At 37.8% G+C, this 24,487-nt stretch overlaps 1 protein-coding gene and 1 long non-coding RNA gene across 2 annotated transcripts in view; one reads left to right on the top strand and one right to left on the bottom strand.

Annotated features, from left to right (window-relative positions):
• The window catches only part of MIA2 (MIA SH3 domain ER export factor 2), a 116,946-nt gene extending 103,107 nt beyond the window's left edge, over nt 1-13,839 (top strand). The window contains 5 exon segments of the mRNA XM_037056398.1: nt 5,564-5,686; nt 11,377-11,435; nt 12,076-12,295; nt 13,400-13,551; nt 13,553-13,839. Of these exon segments, the coding sequence (XP_036912293.1) occupies nt 5,564-5,686; nt 11,377-11,435; nt 12,076-12,295; nt 13,400-13,551; nt 13,553-13,579 (581 nt within the window). The 3' untranslated portion in view covers nt 13,580-13,839.
• Nucleotides 33-2,116, bottom strand: LOC118993900 (uncharacterized). The gene is made up of 3 exons (XR_005067963.1): nt 1,899-2,116; nt 1,153-1,154; nt 33-65 (listed from the first exon to the last, which is right to left on the bottom strand). It is a non-coding gene; the product is annotated as an uncharacterized LOC118993900 (long non-coding RNA).
• Nucleotides 13,840-24,487: the final 10,648 nt, after the last annotated feature.

The raw sequence follows: 24,487 nt of genomic DNA, 5'->3' as shown, positions 1-24,487 counted from the left end.
AACTCACAACCTTTCAATTTACAGGACTTCAACTAAGCCATACTGGCCAGGGCTGCACATAAGTTCTTTTTTTTTTATTTTTATTTTTTAATTTTATTAATTTTATTTTTTTAAAAATATATTTTATTGATTATACCATTACAGTTGTTCTATTCCCCCCCTTCATTCCCCTCCACCCGCACACTCCCTCCCCCACCATTCTCCCCCCCTTAGTTTATAACCACGTGTCTCAATTTCTTTTAGGTTCTATATTTCCCCCACTATTCTCACCCTCCCCCCTATCTATTTTCTACCTACCATCTATGCTATTTTCTGTGCCTTCTCCCCCCTTCTCCTCCTCCCACCCCCCTGTTTCTAACCCTCCATGTGTTCTTCATTTCTATGGTTCCATTCCTGATCTAGCTGTCCTCTTGGTTTGCTTTTGTTTTAGGTGTGGTTGTTAATAACTGTGTGTTTGCTGTCCTTTCACTGTTAATATTTTTCATCATCTCTTTCTTATATAAGTCCCTTTAGCATTTCATATAATAAGGGCTTGGTGATGATGAACTCCTTGAACTTGACCTTATCTGAGAAGCACTTTATCTGTCCTTCCATTCTAAATGAAAGTTTTGCTGGATAAAGCAATCTTGGCTGCAAGTCTTTGGATTTCATGACTTGGAATACTTCTTTCCAGCCCCTTCTTGCCTGGAAGGTCTCTTTTGAGAAATCCGCTGACAGTCTGATGGGTACTCCTTTGTAGGTGACTGTCCCCTTATCCCTTGATGCTTCTAGGATTCTCTCCTTCATTTTGGTCTTGGCTAATGTGATTATGATGTGCCTTGGTGTGTTCCTTCTTGGGTCCAACTTCTTTGGGACTCTCTGAGCTTCCTGGATTTCCTTGAAGTCTATTTCCTTTGCCAGACTGGGGAAGTTCTCCTTTATTATTTGTTCAAATAAGTTTTCCACTCGTGGCTGTTTCTTTTCCCCTTGTGGTACCCCTATAATTTGGATATTGGAATGTTTAAAGATGTCCTGGAGGTTCCTAAGCCTCTCCTCATTTTGTTGAATTCTTATTTCTTCATTCCTTTCTGGTGGGATGTTTTGTTCTTCCTTCTGGTCCATTCCATTGATTTGAGTCCTAGTTTCCTTTCCATCGCTATTGGTTTCCTGGACATCTCCCTTCATTTCAATTAGTTTAGCCTTCATATGTTCCTCTAATTTGTGACTGTACTCTACCAATTCTGTGAGCATCCTGATAAATAGTGTCTTAAATTGGGCTTCTGAGAGGCTGGCAATCTGTTGGTCGCTTAGAGTTATTGGCTCTGGGACTTTGAGTTTCTCTTGCGCCATCTTTTGGGCTGTTCGTGCCTGTTAAGTAGCCGGATTGGAGCCCTAGGTTTCACCAGAGCAGGGCAACTATGTCGCTGGGTTATGACGTTGTATGTGGGGGCGGGGTCAAAGAGGGACAATGGCTTCCCTCTGCCGCCTGCTGCCGCGACCCCCACCAGCACCGCAGCCACCACCGTCACCAGGCCCACGCGCCTCGCTCCATGGCACGCGAGTGTGCCACCGCTGTCAGCCCTCCACCACTGGGTTCGCCCCCTGGGGCCTGCGTGGTCCGTCTCACTGCGGGCAAATGTGCGACCTTGGTCAGTCTGTTCCGCACCCCGACTAGTTCTGGGCTGCTTGCGCTCCAAGGTCTGTCCTGCCCGACCCAGCTCCGCTGCTGCCTCCACCTCTTACCGTCCTTGTTGAACGGTTTGTAGCTGTTGGACTTCCGTATAATTCCGTTTTCTGGTCTCTGGGTGTGTCTTAGTTCTCCAAAACTTTTGTTGTATCCAAACTTGGTTGTGGGAGAAGGCACAGTGTTTCCACCTATGCCTCCATCTTGGCGGAAGTCTTGCACATAAGTTCTTTACAGATGATTCCAAGAAATGAAATTGTTGGGTAACAGGATATGCATATTTTTCACATTTAATAGATACTGTGTCATTGTCCTCAAGAGTAGCTATACATGAAGTATTTGAGAGTAGCTGTTTCTCCAAAACTTGATGTAAAACTTTTTTCAGCATTTCCAGTCATATGAGTTAAAACTTATCTCATGTTTCTTTGTAGTTCTTTGATTATTAGTGAGCTTGAGAATATTTCAGTTTTATAAATCATAAGTGTTCTTGTTTCAAGTTGCCTGATCCATTTTATCTCTTAATAGGGATTTTTGTTGTATTTTGCATACTAATCTTTTGTATTTTGCAAATATTTTTTCTATTTATTATTAATGGATATGGTTATTATACATAAGTTTCAAATTTTGTTATAGATAATTTAACCCATCTTTATTTTTATATAATTTTTGTTTTGTTTGAGACCTCTTCCTAGATCAAAGAGATGGTCTTGGTTTTCATCTAAAAATTTAAAGATTTGTTTTGATTTTTAAGCCTTTAACCAGGATTTTATTTTTGTTTTAATGTTTAGTGTGAGGAGGTGTTTTTACCCCATTAGATGTTATTTTAATAGTATATATTGGCCCCTGGCTGGTGTAGCTCAGTGGATTGAGTGCGGGCCTGTGAACCACACCATCGCGGTTCGATTCCCAGTCAGGGCATATGCCTGGGTTGCAGGCCAGTTCCCAGCAAGGGACTTACAAGAGGCAACCATGCATTGATATTTCTCTCCTTCTCTCCTTCCCTCCTTCCCTTCCCCTCTAAAGATAAATAAATAAAATCTTTAAAAAATAGTATATATTGGTTTGTCAATTTCACATCACTTTTGATCTTAAATTAAATCTTCATATTTGCATAGGTCTGATTCTTAGATACCTTTTAAAAATAGGTTTTTTTTGATTGTGCTATTACAGTGGTCCCATTTTCCCTCCTTTATTCCCCTCTACCCTGTACACTCCCTCCCATCCACGTTCCCCCCCTTTAGTTCATGTCCATGGGTCATACATACAAGTTGATTAGCTTTTCCATTTCCTATATTCTTCTTAATCTCCCCCTTTCTATTTTCTACCTACCATTTATGCTAGTTATTCCTGTACCTGTTCCCCCATTCTCCCCCTCCCCCTCCCGATGGATAATTTTCCATGTGATCTCCATTTCTGTGATTCGGTCCTTGTTCTAGTTGTTTGCTTAGTTTGTTTTGACTTTTGGTTTTTTTTTTTAGGTTCATTTGTTGATAGTTGTGAGTTTGTTGTCATTTTACTGTTTGTATTTTTGATCTTTTTCTTAGATAAGTCCTTTTAACATTTCATATAATAAGGGCTTGGTGATGATGAACTCCTTTAGCTTGACCTTATCTGGGAAGCACTTTATCTTCCCTTCCATTCTAAATGATAGCTTTGCTGGATAGAATAATCTTGGGAGTAGGTCCTTGCCTTTCATGACTTGGAATACTTCTTTCCAGCTCCTTCTTGCCTGCAAAGTTTCTTTTGAGAAGTCAGCTGATAGCCTTATAGAAACTCCTTTGAAGATAACTCTTTCCTTTCCTCTTGCTGTTTTTAGGATTCTCTCCTTATCTTTAGTCTTGGGAAATGTAATTATGATGTGCCTTGGTGTGTGCTTTCTTGGGTCCAACTTCTTTGGGACTCTCTGAGCTTCCTGGGCTTCCTGGAAGTCTACTTCCTTTGCCAGATTGGGATGTTCTCTTTCATTATTTGTTCAAATAAGTTTTCAATTTCTTGCTCTTCGTCTTCTCCTTCGGCATCTCTATGATTCAGATGTTGGAACATTTAAGGTTTGTCCTGGAGATTCCTAAGCCTCACCTCATTTTTTTTATATTTTTGTTTCTTCATTCTGTTCTGGTCAAATGTTTATTTCTTCCTTCTGCTCCAAATGTTGATTTGAGTCCTGGTTACTTGAGTTATATGTACATGTATATTTGAGTTTGACCAGTATATCCTTGTTTACTTATTCGTTCTTCCTGACTTTCAGGGCAAGCTTTACCTCCTGTTTGACAATATTCTGATTCTTTCAGTCAGAATTACATAGACCACCTCTTATATTATTTGTGTACCCCTATATTAAGGCATCAATCCCATTCTATGTGTTTGTTTCTGTCGTTAGACTAAGAGCATGGACTGTGTCAAAATCAGTGTGTCACTCAGGCACATAATAGGCCTGGGTAGATTTAAGGAATATATTACTTTTTGTCAGTAGAGGACAACATGGGTATATGACTTATAAAATAGTAAGCTTGTAGCAAAATTTTATAGTTCTAAAGTTGCTGATACTGTGAAGATGTATTTTAGATGCAAAATATTGATATGGTATCTGAGACCTGATTAAGAAAGAGTCATGAGGTTTTTCCGTTTCTCCATTCTCTCCCCTTGCCCAAGTCTGTCATTTCATTAATCCTGTGTTTGGAGTAGAAAGGGAAAGCTCAGTTTAGTTCTTGGTGCTTGGTTTTGGTCTTTTCTTCTCTTGGCCTGACTCAGACCCTTTGAGACAGCTCTGCTAAGATTCTGAAAGGGGAAGGAAATGAGTCTTTAAGCCCATGTGGATATGGCTCTCCTAAGTTACATCCCTTGACCCTTGGGAGCTCATTAAATATAATTCATTCTGTCTATTCTGCTTAATGCCAGATGATTTCTTAGGTGTGGGAGAGGTGAATCAATAAGGTCCCATGTGACTGAGTCAGGTGAGGACTGGCATATCCAACACTGTATGGAGTTCATATTATGAACCACTGCCTAGAACAGTTATAGAAGGTAGTTTGGGGCCATTCGTCCCTATGTATAAGGGTAGGAGAGAGTCACACAATTCATCCCCTTTGACTTGGCCACTTGGGCATATGCAAACCTAATCTATCAGAAGTTTGCTATCACCTGTCAAGGATGAGATAGACTACTTATATGTTTTTTCAAGAATGATGAGTTCTGTAGGGACCCAGGAATGACCACTTTGTCATCTTAACCCCTGGGGACAAAGGAAGGTGGCTCTGACCCGAGTCAGAGCCTGTGCCCAACTGTGAAGCTGTCCAGATGTCCTTAATCTGAGCATTGTGCACCTTCCATTCATGTATTGTGTCAGAATCTTCCTTTTCAGTTTTGGAGGGATGCTAAATTCCAAAATACTGAAGTTACTGAAAATTAATTTGATCAGCAATGAATGACCTATGAATAATTCTCTTTCTGTGTTGGTGACCATTTCTTTTATTATTGTCTGTTCTGCTAAATTTTCTGCTATGCTGTCAACATATTCTGTTTTTTCTTTCTTTGCTAGTAGCTATCTTTTCATAGTGTTTTTTGACATATTGATGTCATCTGTCTCCTTCTACTGTTACTAAAATTGAAAGTTAAGTGAATATATATAACTAAATTATACTCACATATTTTAATTTGCACATTATAGTCAAACTTTAAAAATTTAGGGTAGCATGTTATACTTGTGCTTTACTACAAAAGCAAATAAAGTTACTGTCTTCAGTGCAATATGTAATTTTCCCACAATTCTTTACTGTTATCTGCAAAGAATATGGTTATAATCTTTTAGAAAACAAGAGAAATGTCTGTGTTCAATATATTAAACTTAAGTCAACTTGATTTATTTTTACGATAGTGACAATATTGTAAAAATTGTTTTTTCAGGCCAACCTTATCTTGATCCAGCTCTTCCTCCACAAAGACAAGACAGATTTTACCCTAATACTGGGAGACTATCTGGGCCAGCAGAACTCAGGAGTTTTAATGTGCCATCACAGGATAAAGCAGGTAACACATACTTTGTGTGTGTGTGTGTGTGTGTCTTTTTAATAAGGGTGGCAAGCTAAAGAACTAGAAGCTGAATAAAGGACCATGTAATTGCTATGTGTGGTAGCTATGAAGGCCACAATTTCTTTTCTGAAATGTTCCTGGTTTGTATTTCTTGTTGTGTTGCACATGCCCGTGGTGTCTGTGTAGACATTGGTGACTGGTGTGGGTGCCATGGTAATGAGTTGACTCTGTTAACCTGTGATGGAATGTTTACTCTGTTCCATTTTTAATTTTCTAATTTTCCCAGTAAACTTACATATATCCTGTTTAGTCATGAGGGAAATTAGGCTGATGTGAATGGATATGTGAAAATTCACCAGAAAAATCCTAAAAGCAGAAAAATAATTTGGGTGCATGCTGTGTTGCAGGTTTAATCAATTATCTTATTTAAACATTTTGTGTAACATTTACTGAGGAACCTAGTATTTGTCAGGCTCTCTTTTCCTTAAATCACTACAAAGCAACCCACTGAAGGTGGGAAATATATGTCTCTAATGTATCAATCAGAAGTATATAAAGAAATTAAGAATACAAAAAAAATAAAACATAAGTAGAAATTTAATATAAATTTATTGGTAAAAATTTCCTCAGGAAAGCGTATATAGTTGTAGGGAGGGCATTATTTGTTTGAACTAATTATTTTAGAAAAAAATATTTTAATGATAAACAAAAAAACAGACCTATGGCCTAGATTTTTATTATTAGTTGTAATTAAATTAATTCTTTTTGTTAGGCTTTTGAAATTTTCCCCCATTAATTCATGCATAATGGAATGAAAATATATGTATAATTAAACTATTGCTATTTAGATTTTTACATTTATTTATTTATTTATTTTTGGTAATTGAACAACATCCAATTAAGCAGATAATATTTCCGTGCTTCCTGTTTAGGAGGTACGTTGCATGATATTGCAGACAATATAATTATAACAAGGGAAAGTTTATTATAATTATACTAATAATTAATTGGGGGAGAAAGATGTGTCTTTAATACTGGGAGAAGAGTAAGTCTCATTAGAGAATATACTGTGTTTGCAGGAAGGGAGAATGCTCATCTGTTTGAAGGATCAGGGAAAACTCCATGAGGGAGGTGCCACATGAGTTATTTTTGAGAGAATTTGAAAAATTAGTTAGGAGGTGGGTCTGTGCCAAAAACAGCATAAGCAAACAATGAGAAAAGCAATAACATAAGTCACATGGATAATTGCTCTAAAACTTGGATATTGACCACTTGACAAGGCCTTAGAGGATTGAGTTAATGTGTGTGGAAGTGTTTTATGAATTGAAAAGTTTTGTATAAATGTAATGTATTGCTATTGCTTTGTTACTATTTGGTATTTACATGAAAGAGAATGGAAAGAGATGTGGTTGAAATACATTGACTTAGCACTAGTGGTCAGTAAGCATTCTATTGAATGGAAGTGAATTATCTCATTTAACCTTCACAATGAACCTATGAAGGTAGACACTAGTATTTTCATTTTTTAGATAAAGAAACTAAGAGTCAAAAAAGTGCTCATGGTCTCCAGATAGAAAGTATCTGAGGCAGGATTTGAACCTATGTCTGCCTAACTTAAGCCATGGCTTTCATCCCTATTCTTTTTTGAAATGAGAGGGCAGTGGACCTCTTGGACCCAGTTACTGATGCGCTACGTATTTACAGAATGCTCATTTATGACAGGCATTATGGAAATTGCTCTATTTCATTGGTGAGCAGGAGCTCAGCATTTTTTATACCTTGAGGTTGTGTATACAGTGTTGCACAACATAGTGATGGAAGTAATGAGTACAAAATGTTATGGGAGTGTGTGGGGCACTCACTGAGGTGAGGTGTTAGTATTTGTGTGTGGGCTAGTTAAGAAAATCTTCTTGGAGGAATTAGGTGGACCAAAATGATGATGATAATATTTTAGGAGAAGATTTAGAATTAAGAGTGCCCAGTAAGTTTTGGCTGCAATGAGGAGTGTGAGTCTGGGTATGTTAAAACAAATAGTGAAGAGGTAAGTGGCGCTTAGAGATTTCAGGGCTTTGCTGGGGCTAAGCTGCCAAGAGACAGCAGGCTGTGGGGGAGGGCCTGACTCAACGATAAACGGAGACTCAGAGCTTGCTGTGGACTACAGCAGTTGGCTCGGTGACACAAACTCCCAGTCTCACTCGAGAGTTTCTTGAAAAGTGGGCTAGAGAGGAGCAGAGGAGCTGCATTGTTCCCTCTCTGCCCCCTCCCCCCACAAGCAGGGCTGCAGCACAGCAAGGAGGGTTGCCCTGCCCGGGGGGAATACCTAAGGCCCTGCCTCCGCACAAGTTAAAAGGGACCCCAAACAAAGAAATAGGGCCCAAATGAAAGAACAGAGCAAAACCTCAGAAAGAAAGCTAAGCGATGAGGAGATAGTCAACTTATCTGATGGAGAATTTAAAGCCCTGGTAATCAAAATAAATGCTCACAAAACTGATTGAGCTTGGTCACAAAATAGGGGAAAAAGTGGAAGCTACGCAAAGTGAAATAAAGAAAAATGTACAGGGAACTGACAGTGAAGGGAAGGAAACTGGGACTCAAATCAACAGTTTGGAGCAGAAGGAAGAAATAAACATCCAACTGGAACAGAATGAAGAAACAATTCAAAAAAGTGAAGAGGGGCTTACAGACCTGTGGAACAACCTGAAACGTTCCAGTATCTGAATTACAGGGGTGCCAGAAGGAGAAGAGAAAGATCAGGAAATTGAAAACTTATTTGAGCAAATAATGAAGGAAAACTTCCCTAGTCTGGTGAAGGAAATAGACTTCCAGGAAGCTTAGAGAGTGCCAAAGAAATTGGACCCAAAGAGGAACACAACAAGACACATCATCATTAAGTTACCCAAAATTAAATACAAAGAGAAAATCCTAAAAGCAGCAAGAGATAAGGAGACAGTTACCTACAAAGGAGTTCCCACAAGATAATATGCTGATTTCCCAAAAGAAACCTTACATGCAAGAAGGGGCAGGAAAGAAGTATTCTAAGTCATGAGAGGCAAGGACCTGCATCCAAGATGACTCTCTCCAGCAAAGCTATCATTTAGAATGGAAGGGCAGATAAAGTGCTTCCTAAATAAGGTCAAGTTAAAGGAGTTCATCATCACCAAGCCTTTATTATATGAAATGTTAAAGGGACTTACCTAAGAAAAAGAAGATAAAAAATATGACCAGTAAAATGACAACAAACTCACCATTATCCACAACCAAACTAAAAAAAAAAAAAAAAAAAAAACAAACTAAGCAAACAACTGGAACAGGAACAGAACCAGAGAAACGGACATCACACAGAGGGATTTCAATGGGGAGGGGGAAGGGAGGATTGGGGGGGAAGGTACAGGGAAGAAAAAGCACAATTAGTAAGCATAAAATAGATGGGGAGAGGTAAAAAATGGTATAGGAAAGAGAGGACTCAAAGAACTTATATGTACAACCCATGGACATGAACTAAGAGGGGGAAATGCTGGAGGGTTGGGGGTGCAGGGTGGGGGGCGGAAATTGAGATAAGTATAATAGCATAATCAATAGAATATACAAAAAAGTTTTCAGAGCCTTGCATACTTGTTTAGAAATTTGGACCTTATTCACAGGGTAAACACATTAAAAGATATTTTAAACAGGGAAATATATAAGATCTGCATTTTAGAGGAATTGCTGTGATTGCATTATGGTGAATAGATTGGAGAGAGTGGAGGCAGGGTAACGTTTTAGGAGACTTATGATAGGAATCTACATGAGTGATAGTGGTAATTTAGCAGAGGGGATAGATGAATGGGAACCGACAGAGAAAATAGAATTGGGAGGATTTAGAACTGAAGGCATGTGGGAATGAAGAAGAAGAAAGAATCTTGGCTGATGCCCAGGTTCCTGTGGCATCTGGGCCATTCATTGTTCTGAGACAAGGAACAAGGAGCTGCAAGGAAATTTGACAAGAAAGATTGTAAGTTACATTTTGAACTTAGAAAATTAGCAGTACTTCTGTTACACCAGCATGAATATTCAGATCAGCAGTTCAAGCTTTCAAGTCCTAGGGGAAATATCTAGATGGGAATTAAACATCTGGAAGTCATTAATAGTATGTACACATCAAATTAAAGCTATAGGAGTACAGGGGACTTCTCAAGGAGAGAAGGGGACAAAAATTGGGCCAATGGTGGAATGCTGAAGAGACCACCATGTAAAGATGGTTAGAGGTAGTCGTACCATCAAAGAGACTGAAGGAAGCAGCAGCTAGAAAGAAGAGATGGAGAGAAGGAGGGGTACCATCACAGAAATTAAAGGCCAGGGGATTTAAAGAGGGAGGGTGTGGTCATCATGGTGAGAAATAACATAAGGGCTGTGAGTGTCTGTTTTAGCAAAAAAAAAAAACACAAAACACTTGCTTTTGATCTTGGGGAAAACAATTTCAGTGCAGCATCAACATCAAACAGTTGATGTTGCAAATAGATTACAGTAAAATGAGAATAAAATGGGAGGAATTCTGAGCAATGTGTGTAGAACAATTCTTGACTGTTAAGGAACGAGGTAGCTAGCTATAGGGAGATTCTGTGTCATTTTTATGTAGCAGTTGGGAGAGACTTGCGGCAAGGGAAGAGGGAGGCAACAGACAGAGGAAAATCCCTGAGGAAGCTGGAGCGGAGGGAGGGATTCTGAGCACAGAATCAGAGTTACAGATTGTCTACAAGGATCCTTTCCATGATAATAGGAGGAAATACCAGAGGAATATAATTGCTGTTATATTTATGTGTTTGATTAGAAAAAGTTAAGGGAGTTTTTGAGTGACTGGAATAATAGTTTTTGAGGAGCATGGGGGTTGGAAATTGCTGAGGAGAAAACTGGTTTAGAAGACACAGAAGGAAAGCTAGGCAGTAGGCAGCTGTCAGCCTGGAGTGGTGCCAGTCTGCATGGCTCTGCGGTTCATTTTACCCCAGAAGTGAAAAGTGGCTCAGGTATAAGAACACGGAAGCAGAGAGTTGCATTAATTTAGAGCTGGAATCTTCTCAAGGGTTGGAGTAGTCCTTGATAACAAAGTTCAGGAACATTTGTTTAGAAACAGTGGCTAAATTCATAGGCTAGTCTGTGCTATGTGATGGAGGGATAAAGAGAGGGGAAGGGTTTACAGAAACAAGTATAAAGGACACATGGACAAAAACTAGGGAGGTGGAAATGGGAGGGAGGTGGGGAGGGCTGGGGAGGTGGGCTGGGATGGGAGTAAAAGACAGAAAAATACTTGAACAGCAATTAAATAAAAAAAAAGAAAGGTGGGAGGGAGGAAAGAAGGAGCAAAGGAGGGAAGGAGAGAGAAAAGAAGGGAAGTGAAGTGGGAGAGAAATGAAAGAGGAGGAAAGAAGAGAGAAGGGGAGGAATGCTACTTCCTAGAAGTCTCCTCATGGTGCTGCTTGGAGCAGGGTTGCCGGGGAACAGGCTGCCACATGCCTTTGCAGAACTTTGATTTGAGTTTGCCAAGGTTCCCAGGGACCTCAGTCTTCTCTGTGGCCCTAATAAAGGTTGCTGGTGTCAGGCTGGTTTATGTGCTGACAAGGGGAATGAGGAAGTATGAACGTTCTTTGTGATCTGGAACTATTCCAGGAATGGGTTGATAAGTCATGGATTCATGGTTTAACTTTTATGTCTAGATGGGCCAAAGTCTTCAGAAATGGAATCCAATAGAAATGACAACAAAGACGATCTTGGTGTAAGTATTGAAAGTGGAATTTTATCCATTGTTTGGGAGCCTCCTAATCTCTTGGTTAACTGGAATAGAAATTTAGCTAGGAATCTAGTTTTTGATATAAAGCTGTTTTCTTTTATTTGATAAATATACTTCCTACTGAGCATTATAGATGTTTCTTTTCTAGAATGTACCTGATGGTAATAAAATACAACTTCCAGACTGTAGAGGCTTGAGTTACTTTATTATAGTTAAAGAAGAATTTGGATTTTTTCCCCCTTGGATTTTTATTTGAATGTTTTGAAGTATCTTTTTGTTAGTATGTTTACAATTTTTGTTTTGGTTGCCTTATTTTGTGTTGAAAATACATACATAAGCATCTTCTTTTCAGTATATGCTTGATAAAAGAATGTATAATTTTGTACTCTTGGGCTATTCATATGTTGTATCTTGAGTCAGAATATTACTTTGTTGGTTAAAGCTGTTTTCTGTTTGAGTTAATAAAATATTTGTGATGGCAAAAACCCATCTGATGTAGAAGTCCCTTTGTCTTTCCCTGGAGCCATTTCAGACTATCATAGACTGCTTTCTGCCTAGCTGCCTAGGAAATGGTTACACATTTTGCTGTTAATTTTAGTGACTGCCATGTGTCCATTTGTTACAGAATTTAAATGTGCCTGATGCATCTCTCCCCATCCAAAGTGAAGCAGCTGGCCCTGGCTTTGTTCCTCCAGTCAGAGGTCCATTTCTCCCAATGGATGGAAGGGGCCCGTTCGTGAGGAGAGGTCCACCTTTCCCTCCGCCTCCAGGCGGCATGTATGGAGCTCCCTGTGATTATTTTCCTCCGAGGGACTTTCCTGGTCCACCACCTCCTCCATTTGCAAGTATGCTTTCTGAAAAAAAATTAATATATGTTTTATAGAGTAAATCAGACGTGTTAAGTCTACTTCCTGTTCGTGTAGTAATACAGTGGAGGAAAACTTTTCTCACACTCTGAGTGCACCATAGTGTCCTGCCTTAGGGAAGGCAGCCAACCATCAGTAGACTGTAAGGAGGTTTCAGCCTGATTCATCTCCGTAATGTGGAATTATTTCTATATTTTGTTTCTCAAGAAGACTATTGAATTTTTGTAGCAGTCTTGTGTTAAGACGGAAATTATTTGTACCTTACTTGATAGAAACTGGTTACTGTGGCAATTAGTGAAAATAATTGCAATTATATTTTATCATTAAAATCACTGGCTAAAGTATTAAAAGTACTTTAAAGTATTAAAGTACTTTTTAAAGTAAAGTCTTTTTTCTTAAGTATTTTTCACACAGTCCTACTTATTTAAATCTAAAATGTGTTCAGACTAATTGTTGAATTTATTGAAATTCTTCTGTAGCCCCACATCAGAAAAATGAAATGCTTTATTGCTTTTGTGTTTATACACTGCCATTTAGAACTGTAGTTTTCTACAGAATAGGTGCATGACTGGCAGACAGTGGGCAGAAGCCTGTTTTTTTCCTGATGTGGTTGTTCCTTCCCTCATTCCTCTTTTATTTTAAGGTGTGAATTAAAATGAATTTTGTTTGGAGAATTTTAAGGCAGTGTTTGATGTGACTATGAATGTTTGAGGGTAATATCAAATTGGAATGGGAATTACTGGTCTGAATTTTAAGTCTGGTGAAAATATATTGCATGGAAACTTTTTAAAAGTAAGGTTGTATAGTTTGCAATAATTCTTTTTAAAAAATGTAACATGTTAGATCTTCATAAGTAAAAAATTGGGTCTAAAATTTATGATATTCCCTTTAATCATGTGTAGTTGAAGGAAGTATGTTTTTGTTAATGCTGTCAAAATCCCATTTTGTTAAATCAAGTAATTATTCTAGTGTCGATTTTTGGATATAAAGATGAGTACTAGAAGTTATAAGCTAATGATTTATTAGGGTTGTAGTATCAGTGCTTAAAGTTAAAAAATGTCTTCTATTAATCTTTTTGAACAGTGAGAAATGTCTACCCACCGAGAGCTTTTCCTCATTATCTTCCCCCAAGAGCCGGATTTTATCCACCACCCACAGCCCCACCCTCACATCCTGAAAATAGAAGTGAGGTCCCATCAGGGTTGATTCCGCCTTCAAATGAGCCGGCTACTGAATGAACATCCAGAACCACAAGAAACTTGACAATATTTTTGGTCTCTTTTCAAAAATAATTCTTCTTCTTTTCTTTTAATTAAAATAACTGGGGTGACATTAAGATTATAGTTTACAACTATACATTTCTATGATACATGATCTATATATCTCTAAAAAGTAATTTTGCCTTCTCTCATGCTCTAAGTAACGGCTGTTACTTAAGTGGCTATACTTAAGCTCAAATTGGAGCTTAATGGAATTACACTCTCAGGATACTATTTTGTAAATAAAGATGATTTAAATATGAATTTTATGAGTAAATTATTTTCATTTTATTTTATTCTACATAGTGTAATTATTTTAATTTGATTAACAAATCCACTATTACATAAACAATAATGGGGGTTTCCTGTATGTGATTTTGCAGTTGGGGATGTTTTAAACTCCAAAGACTGTGTCTTTATGCCAAAACTGTATTTACTGTGGTTGTAGACAAATGTGAAAATAAGTTTATGCTTAATTAAATAAATTTTAACTGATTTAAAGTCTTGTTCGACATTGATAATAATGCAATCAGGACGTTTTTTTCATAACTATGGTTACAAGACTTAGTTTATTTCTCCCAGTAGCTTTGAGGCTTAAAACTAATGCTTTATATGAGCCTTTCCCATTCAGTGTTCTTACCAAAACCATACTGTGTTTCTTTTTTTTATTGTTTATTCTGTTACAGTTATCCCAGTTATTTTTCCCTTTTGCCCCCATCCATCCGACCCACCCCTCTCCATTGACCATGAGTCATTCATTACATGTTCCTTTTTTAAGTGTATTTTATTGATTATGCTACCACAGTTGTCCCATTTCTTTCTCCCCTTTATTACCCCTCTGCCCTGCATTGCCTCCCTCATCTTCCAGCATTCCCCCACTTAGTTTGTGTAAATGGGTTGTATGTAGAAGTTCCTTTTGGCTTCTACATTTCCTAACTCTTCTTAACCTCCCCCTGTCTATTTTATGCCTACCCATTATGCTTCTTATTCCCTGTACCTTTTTCCCCACTCTCCCCTTCCTTTTCCCCAATGATAACACTCCATGTCATCTCCATTTCTGTGATCCTGTTCCAGTTGTTTGCTTAGTTTTTGTATTTTAGGTTCAGTTGTTGATAGTTGTTTGTTGCCACTTTACTGTTCATAGTTTTTGATCATCTAGTTCTCAGCTAAGTTCCTTTAACATTTCATATAATAAGGGCTTGGTGATGATGAATTCCTTTAACTAGACCTTATCTAAGAAGCACTTTATCTGCCCTTCCATTCTAGTAAAAGTTTTACTGGATAGAGTAATCTTGGATGTAGGTCCTTGCCATTCATGACTTCAAATACTTTCCAGCCCCTTCTTGCCTTCAAGGTTTCTTTTGAGAAATCAGCTGATAGCCTTATAGGAACTCACAGATCTTTGTAGGCAACTGTCTCCTTGTCTCTTGATGCTTTTAAGATTCTCTCCTTCTCTTTAATATTGGCTAATAGGATTGTGATGTGCCTTGGCGTGTGCTTCCTTGTGTCCAATTTCTTTGGCACTCTGTGAGCTTCCTGGATTTCCTGGAAGTCTATTTCCTTTGCCAGCTTGGGGAAGTTCTTCATTATTTGTTCAAATAAATTTTCAATTTCTTGCTCTTCCTCTTGCCCTTCTGGCATCTCTATGATTAAGATGTTGGAATGTTTAAAGTTGTCCTGGTGGTTCATTAGCCTCTCCTCATTTTTTTGAATTCTTGTTTCTTCATTCTATTCTGGTTGAATGTTTATTTCTTCCTTCTGCTCCAAATTGTTGGTTTGAGTTCCGGTTTCCTTCCCTTCACTGTTGGTTCCCTGTACATTTTTCTTTATTTAATTTTGCATAGTCTTTACTTTTCCCCCTATTTTGCGACCATACTCAACCATTTCTGTGAGCATTGTGATTACCAGTATTTTGAACTATGCACTTGATAGGTTGGCTATCTCTTCATCATTTAGTTGTGTTTTTTGTGGAGTTTCGATCTATTCTTTCATTCGGGTCATATTTTTTTGTCTCAGTGTGCCTGTTACCTAGTAAGGGGTGGAGCCATAAGTATTCACCAGGGCATGCCAACTCACAGCTTTGTTGTAGTGCTGTATGTTGGCGTGGGGTCCCACCAGGAACAATGTCACTTGCTCAGCTCTCTGCCAGCTTTCAGTCACTTCCATTGCTACCCACAAGCAAATTGGGCCCTTCTGGTGCTGGTTCCCAGGTGGATGGTTTTGTGTACATTTTAGACCCTGTTGGTCTCTCCAATGAACTGTCCAGTGAGGCTCGGAGTTTCTCCTGCCACTTCAACCCTCAAAGATTTTTTCAGGCAGGTTTTGGAGCTTTTTTTCCCCACGCAGGAGCCCTGGGCTGTGCAGTCTGTCTTTCTCCTCTGTTGTTTCTCCTAGTTATCCACATGCAAATGTGAGACCTCCCAGTCTGCCAGCTAACACCTTGCTGCAGGCCCTCTCTGCCCCAGCTGCCTATCTCTATCCCTCCTACTGGTCTGGATTAATGTTTCTCCTTTAACTCCTTGGTTATTGGATATCCATACCTTGAATTTTCTGGCAGTTCTGGTTATTTTTTTTTTTTGTTTTAAATTTGTTGCTGTCCTTCATTTGGTTGTGCGAGGAGTGGAAGTGTATCTACCTGTGCTTTCATTTTGGCTGGAAGTCGTTTCCTGTTTCATTTTGATGATAATTTCTTTAGTAGTGCAAAAACTTTTTAATTTGATGTGTTCTCTTTTGTTCATTTTCCCCTTTATTCCCCTTCCCTGGGAGATATATCAGCAAAAATATTGCTACGTGGGATGTTCAAAATTCTACTGCCTATGTTTTCTACTAGTCTTTTTGGCATCACAACTCATATTTAAGTCCTTTATCCATTTGTGGTGTATGATGTAAGTTGGTGGTCAAGTTTCATTCTTTTCATGTACCAGTCTGGTTCTCCCAACACCATTTATTGAAGAGGCTATTTTACTCCATCGTATGCTCATGGCCCCTCTTCAAATATTACTTGACCATAGAGACATGGGTTTATTTCTGAGCTCTCTATTCTGTTCCATTGATCTATGTGACTTTTCTTATGCTAGTACCAGACTCTTTTGAATACACTGGCCTTGTAATATAGTTTAATAGTAGGTATTGTGATTCCTCCAACTTTGTTCTTCTTTCTCAGGTTTGCTGATGCTTTTGGGATGTTCTTTGGTTCCATATTAATGTCAGGAATATTTGTTCTAGATCTGTGATATATGCAGATATTTATATTGATATTTTAATATGAATTTCATTGAATCTTTAGATTGCTTTGGGTAATATGAACATTTTATTGATGTTAATTCTTCGAATCCATGAACACAATTATGCTTCTATTTTTTTGTATCTTCCTCAGTTTCTTTCTTAAGTGTTCTACAGTTTTCCGAGTACAGGTCTTTTATATCCTTGGTTAAATTTATACCTAGGTAAAGACATAACAAAGAAAGAAAACTTCAGGTGAATATCACTGATGAACATAGACGCTAAAATCCTCAACAAAATATTGGCAAACTGCATCCAGCAATATGTTAAAAAGATCATACACCATGATTAAGTGGGATTCATCCTAGGAATGCAAGGATGGTTCAATATTCACAAATCAGTAAACAATATATCACATAAGCAAAATGAAAGATAATCACATGATCATATCAATAGATGTGGAAAAAACATTTGATATGGTACAGCACCCATTTATGATAAAAACACTCAGCAAAGTGGAAATAGAGCATTCCTCAACATAATAAAGGCCATATATGAGAGATCTACAGCCAACATCATAATGAGCAAAAACCAAAAGCTTTCCCACTAAGAACAGGAACAAGACAATGATGTCCACTTTCACTACTCCTATTCAAAATAGTATTGGAAGTCCTAGCTAGAGCAATCAGACAAGAGAAAGAAAAGGCATCCAAATTGCAAAGGAGGAAGCAAAACTCATAGTGTACATAGAAAATCCTATAGATTCCACCAAAAAACTACTTGACCTAATAAGTGAATTTGGCAGAACAGCGGGATACAAAGTCAATATTCAGAAGTCAGAGCAATTTTTGTGTACCTACAATGAAATATCAAAAAAAGAAACCAGGAAAAAAATTCCATTTGATATAGCAATAAGAAAAATAAAGTACCGAGGGATAAACCTAACCTAGGAGGTAAATGACCTGTACTCAAAACTATAGAACACTGAAGAAAGAAATTATGGAGGACACAAACAAATGGGAGCATGTACCACATTCATGGATTGGAAGAGCATCATCAAAATGCCCATACTTCCCTGGCTGGTATAGCTCAGTGGATTGAGCACAGGCCTGCGAACCAGAGGATCGCGGTTCGATTCCCAGTCAGGGCACATGCCTGGGTTGCAGGCAGGTTCCCTGCAGGCCAGTTCCCAGCAGGGGATGCACGAAAGACAACCATACATTGATGTTTCTCTCCCTCTCTCCTTTCCCTCTAAAGATAAATAAATAAAATCTTTTAAAAAAATGTCCATACTACCCAAAGCAATTTATAGATTCAAAGCTATCCCTATTAAAGTAGCAATGACATATTTTAGAGATATAGAACAAATATTTAAAAATTTATATGGAACCATAAATGACCCCAAGTAGCTGCAGCAATTTGGAAAAAGAAGAACAAAGTAGGAGGGATCACAATACTTGGTATCAAACTGTATTACAAGGCCACTGTAATCAAAACATCCTGGTACTGGCATAAGAATAGACACATAGACCAATGGAACAGAATGGAGAGCCCAGAAATAAACCCAAGTCTCTATTCAATTAATATTTGACAAGGGGGGCAGGATGATAAAATGGAGTAAAAATAGCTTCTTCAACAAATGGTGTTGGGAGACCAAGACAGCTACATGCGTAAAAATGAAACTTGATCACCAACTTACACCATATACAAAAATAAATTCAAGGTGGATAAAAGACTTAAATGTAAGTTGTGACACGATAAAAGTACTAGAGGGAAACAAACAGGAAAACCTCAGATATTCCATGCAGCAATATTAACTTCATTAAGTTAAAAAGCTTCTGCACAGCTAAAGAACACAGAATTAAAATGAAAAGAGATCCAACTGTATGGGAAAACATATTTGCCAACGATACCTCAGACAAGGGTTTGATCTCCTAAATATATAAAGAACTCACATGACTCCACTCCAGGAAGACAACCCAAGTAAAAAATGGGCGAAGGACCTGAACAGACACTTCTCCAAGGAGGACACATAGAGAGAGGGTCTGGAGACATGAAAGGATGCTCAGCATCACTGGCCATCAGAGAGATGCAAATTAAAACCACAATGAGATACCACTTCACACCAGTCAGAATGGCCATCACAAACAAATCAACAAGTGTTGAAGAGGATGTGGAGAAAAGGGAACCTTAGTACACTGTTGGTGGGAATGCAGACTGGTGTGGCCACTGTGGAAAATAGTATGAAGTTTCCTCAGAAAACTAAAAATGAAACTGCCTTAGACACAGCAATACCACTGCTGGGATTATATCCTAAGAACCCTGAAACACCAATCCAAAAGAACCTATGCACCCCAGTGTTCATAGCAGCACAATTTACAATAGCCAACTGCTGGAAGCAACCTAAGTGCCCATCAGTAAATGAATGGATTAAAAACTATGGTACATTTATATGATGGAAATATTACATAGAAATAAAGAGGGAGCTCCTACCCTTTGCAACAGCATGAATGGAACTAGAGAGCATTCGTGAATGAATGAATGAAATAAGCCAGTCGGTGAAAGACAAATACCATATAATCTCACCTTTAACAAAGGAATCTAATCACCAAAACAAGCAAACAAAATATAACCAGGGACATTGAAATTAAGAACAATCTGATAGTAAACAGAGGAGAGGTGAGAGGGGATAATGGGGGGAAAAGGGGGAAGGGTGTTCAGGAACAACTAACTATAAAGGACACATGGACAAAACTAAGGGAGTGTGGAATCAGGGGAAGGAGGTGGGAATGGCTGGGGTGTGGGGGTGTGGTGGGGGGCAAATGCAGACAACTATACTTGAACAGCAATAAAATAATTTTAAAAATGTTATTTAAATGAAATTACAAATAAAATGTTTAAAATACATAAAAATGTATACTACTTTATTTTTCTTTATTTTACAGCTTTTTCTGTGCAGGAAGGACAGTTTTCCTTTTAGATCTCTTTCTTGAGTGAGGATTCAGACTGGGAAATCTTTGTGTGTGGATAGATGAGGGGTAGGTTGGGGGCAAAAAGGTGATGTTAGTATAGTAAATGGTAGTTTTTTAGTTTCTCTTTCCAATGATCATTGTTGGACTACAGGAATGCCATTGATTTCTGAATATTGTTTATGCCCTATTTCTTGCAAATGGATGTGACTGACCCCAATGCAACAAATTAATATACTTTTAAGGGTCAAAATTCCTTATGTTTTAAAGAAAACCAGAGTCTTGTGTAATGTAAATTTCAGATTTTCGAAAATCTTAGTTCATTCATTGGTTGTCTTATTTTATTTCTTATTTTTCTCTTCGTTTGTAGGTTATTTACTGTTTTTTTTTTTGGTGGGGAATGTTATTTAATGGAGGATAACTATGTTGAGGCAATATGTCATCACTTTTGAAGCTTGGATTTAATATATTGAGAATGTTTCCCTAACTAAGGTTTGTATTCTCTTAGTCTTCTTGCACGCAATATGATTATGAAAGGCTAATATGACAATACTTATGTGGAGAGGTTGGTTGTTTCTACTCGTGTACTTGGATTGTTTTCTTCAGTGCCAAAAGGCAGAGATTAATATTCTTGACCAAAGCAATGGTGCATTTGTAATTGGAACACTTCATGCCAGCATTTCCTCAGATGTTCTCAGAACAGTATTCTTGTGAGGTATTTCCACTCCTTCTCCATTTCATCCCTTCCTTAGGAAAAAAAAACCCCCAAAAGGTGAAAAGAAAGGTTTCCTGTGAAATGCTTGAGTAAAATATTAAGTAGAATGAGGACTATAAAAGCATCACCCTTGGTGCTTAAAAGCTGGATTTCAGGGGAAAATAAAACTTATTTATTTATTTATTTATTTATTTTTAAACTTACTTATTTAAAGTGGGAAAGTTAAAGGAAGAAGAGAAATGATGCAAACCATTCCAACCAATCAAGTGAAATTTTTTTTTGTTTGCCCTGGGATAGGGGAGACCTGACTTGGCCTAAGGCAGAGAAGAGAGAGGAGAAGGCGAATCAAACATAATAGAGTGGACACACAATGAGGAAGCGAAGTCGTAGCTGAAGCAGGCTGAGTGCTGGAGGAAAGTAGGGTGGCAGACAAGAAGACTTGATTGATGTGGGCTGAGTATTGTGAAATACCTTGGGGTTCCAGAATAAATGAACATATTTAGCTTCAAAATATATTTTTATTGCTATAATGTAACTAAATGGGAATGTGTCAAATAATACTATTTTAGGACGAATGACAAGTTTTCCCTGTTTTACTCCTTCTCCCCAGTTATACTTTCATGTTAGTTTCTCTTTTACTTCTTTTTCCCTGTTTATTTTTGGTGATGTTAGAATTTTGGAAGATATGCTTATAATTTCTAATCTCTGATTTATCAGCTTGGTTTGTTCACTTTATCGATTTGTGTATTGATGAAAAATTAAGACTTAGCACACCTATATTATTTCCATCCCCATTTTCCTTTCCTTGTCATGTTTGATATTTATCCAAGTAAAGGTTGCTATTGTTATCTTTGTAATTTTGATAGATTTAAACCTCTTTTAGTCCCTCTTCCCTTTATTTCAAACTCCCTCATTCCTTACAAAGCCAAAATTATATTTTCTTAATTACACATTTATATGTTCAAGGTTGCTAATAATTATGCCTAAAAGCATAAACTATTTTTTATATTTGGTCCAGAGTTGATCTAAAACTTGAAAGTCAGATAACATTTACATCATCATTATTATTATTTAAATATTATTCACCATCAGACCAAATCATGTATAATGAAATAGTTTACAGCTTTTTCTGTGCAGGAAGGACAGTTTTCCTTTTAGATCTCTTTCTTGAGTGAGGATTCAGACTGGGAAATCTTTGTGTGTGGATAGATGAGGGGTAGGGTTGGGGGCAAAAAGGTGATGGACAGGCTTTGCATTAGGAGGAGCCTGTGGGGGGCTGGCTGACTGGCCATAAACCCTCCAGATACCAGAATGAGAAGGGCTTCATCTAGGACACAGCCATTCATACTAGAAGCTTTTGCTTGTTCCAAACAATTTGATTTCTTTAGGGAATATCCACTCAGCATTTTAGCCGGAAGCAAATCCTGGCTCACTTCCGTCTGCTTGAGGTTGTGGCAGGGGAATGGTGGTACCAACTATTAGTTATTCTGTATGCAGAGTTTCAAGCAAGCTCCCTATTTTTACCTCCTACATCAGTCCTGTGCACCAACTGGCTCTGAACCCAGCTTCAAATTCTGTCTGGCAGCCTGACTCCCAGCACCTGACAACAGGTTCTAGGCTGCAGCTTTCTCCACCTATTTTATCCTTCACCCTAATCCCATCTGCTGCTTCTGTCCCTTATAAAATTTGGAAATCTCATTTGTTGGGGTCCTCTTTTATTCTTTTCAGTGTTAATGGTGTTTATTTCCCTGGGCTCTTTCTTGTGTTTATTTCAACAGGGCCTCGAGGGGCAGATGGTAAGTGCGTGTGTTTGCTCTGCTATCTTGGAGCTTAAGTTTTCTATTATTGCTCTTACCACCATCGAAAGGGATAGCTAAAGGGGTATGTCAGAGCTCAGGACTTTGAACTGAGCGTCGTGTCATAGCCATCCTGACACCATAGTGATGCGTTATTTTCAAGTTTGTAGTGATGTCGGTGTAAATGAACCAATTGCACTGTTAGTTGTATAAAGTACCATCTGGGTTTGTGTAACTACATTCTATATTGTTTGCACAATGATGAAATTGCCTATCAATGCATTTTTCAGAATGTATCCCTGTTGTTAAGCTGTGCATGATGGTACATACAGACAGTCTGCAACCTAAGATTTTTCGTCTTTACTATTGTGTGAAAGTGGTATGCATTCAATAGGAACTGTACATTGAATTTAGAATTTTTTATCTTTCCCAGGCAAGTGATATGTGGTACCAAACTCTCCTGTGGCAGTGAGCCACAGCTCCCAGGAAGCCAGGTGATCATGAGGGTTAACACTCTATACTGTACAGTGTACTCTGTTGCTGGCGTTTTTTGTATATTATGTTTTGTGCTTTCACATCCCATCTGGTCTACAAAACACCCCACTGCATCTCCCATTTCTGGTTAGAAGACAAGGAAGGCAATTACTCTTGAGATGAAATTCAAGATAATTGCACAGCTGTAGGCTAAATCTTATTAGTGGTTTGAGCACAATTAAGGTCAGGTAGGCTAAGTTCTAATGGTTGTATAGGATAAGTGCATCAAGTGCATTTGTGACTTAGAATATTTTCAATTTAGGATGGGATTTATCAGGACATAACCCCATCATAAGTCAAGAGTTATCTGTATAATACCATGTCAAGGAAACAATGTTCTTCCTTCTTTTTGTGATTTGGATACCTTTTCCTTCTTTTTTTTTTTCTTTTCCTTGTGCCCTCCCCTCCCCTCCCCGCTCTTCTCCCTCTCCTTTTCTTTCTGCTGTCCTTTCCATGTTTTGTTTTTTCCTTTCTCCTGTCCTCCTCCTCTCTCCTCATCTCTCCTCCCCTCCCCTTCCCTCTCATCCTCTTCCTTTCCTTTTTGATTTGGCTAGGAATTCCAACACAATGTTGAATAGAAATGGTGAGAGTTGGTACAATTTTCATGTTCCTGATCCTAAAGGAAATTTTTTCAGCTTTTCATGATTGAGTGTGGTGTCAGCTATGGGCTTGTCATATATAGTTTTTATTATATTGAGGTACATTCCCTCTATTTTCACTTTTTTCCAAATTTTGAGATATGTTATTTTATTAAACTATAATCACATTGCCTCTCCTTTGTTTTCAAATGATATAAATGGTGCTTTAAAATTTCTATTACCATTTTTTGTTGGAACTTGGCATTTTGAATTATGTTTATTTCAAACAAAGAGAATTCATTTTATGTGCACTTTTATGCTCGTGTTTTAAATTTTTTGAAATTAGTAAATATTTATACTAACTTTCTATTTTGAAATGGTTGCCATCAGAGTAGGTATTTATTTTAGTCTTTATATAAAGTTTCACTTAACTATTTGATGCTTTAATACAATTATACTTACTAGTATAATAGGAAGTATAATCAAAGAATCCATATGGTCAAAAGAGACTTTAATTTCCTGATATTGCTGAGATTGGTAACTACCTACGTCTGGACTGTTTGGGTCTGTTAATTTGATGGCCCTTTGAATAACAAGGTGTCAAACTAGATTTTATTAATTTAATGGAAAACATGATTAAGTCAGTCAACTAATATGTTAACAAAACTCCATCTTGATCAACTGGCCTTTTTAAAAGTTTCCTGTTTGTTGGGTCCATAAACACAGATAAGAACCATGAAGGACCAAAATTGTATGTATTTCAGTCACTTGAAAATCTCAAACAATTTATCATCCCAGGTAAGGATAGTTCTTAGCTTCCGGAAATAATTACAACAAAGTAGTGACTACTCTAATTTTACCATTAACTTGCCTGTCTCTTGCCTTTAGGTAGGTTAAACATATACCAACTGTATAATTTGTTTATTAAAAATTAAATTACATGTTAGATTATGTAGTACATTTGTATTTTCAGGGTTTCCACATACACTCTTTTATGTTAATATAAATTCATATACCTAATGATCTCTCTGTTGCTTTGTGATCAATTAAATTGGTCACCTGTGTGTGTGTGCGCGCACGCACTGTACACAGAAGGAT

The sequence above is a fragment of the Sturnira hondurensis genome, unplaced genomic scaffold (genome assembly GCF_014824575.4).
Source record: "Sturnira hondurensis isolate 20B ecotype Veracruz unplaced genomic scaffold, ASM1482457v3 Scaffold0008948, whole genome shotgun sequence".
Taxonomy (NCBI): domain Eukaryota; kingdom Metazoa; phylum Chordata; class Mammalia; order Chiroptera; family Phyllostomidae; genus Sturnira; species Sturnira hondurensis.
Note: the sequence above shows the minus strand (reverse complement) of the source record. Positions and strands in the feature narration are given on the sequence as shown.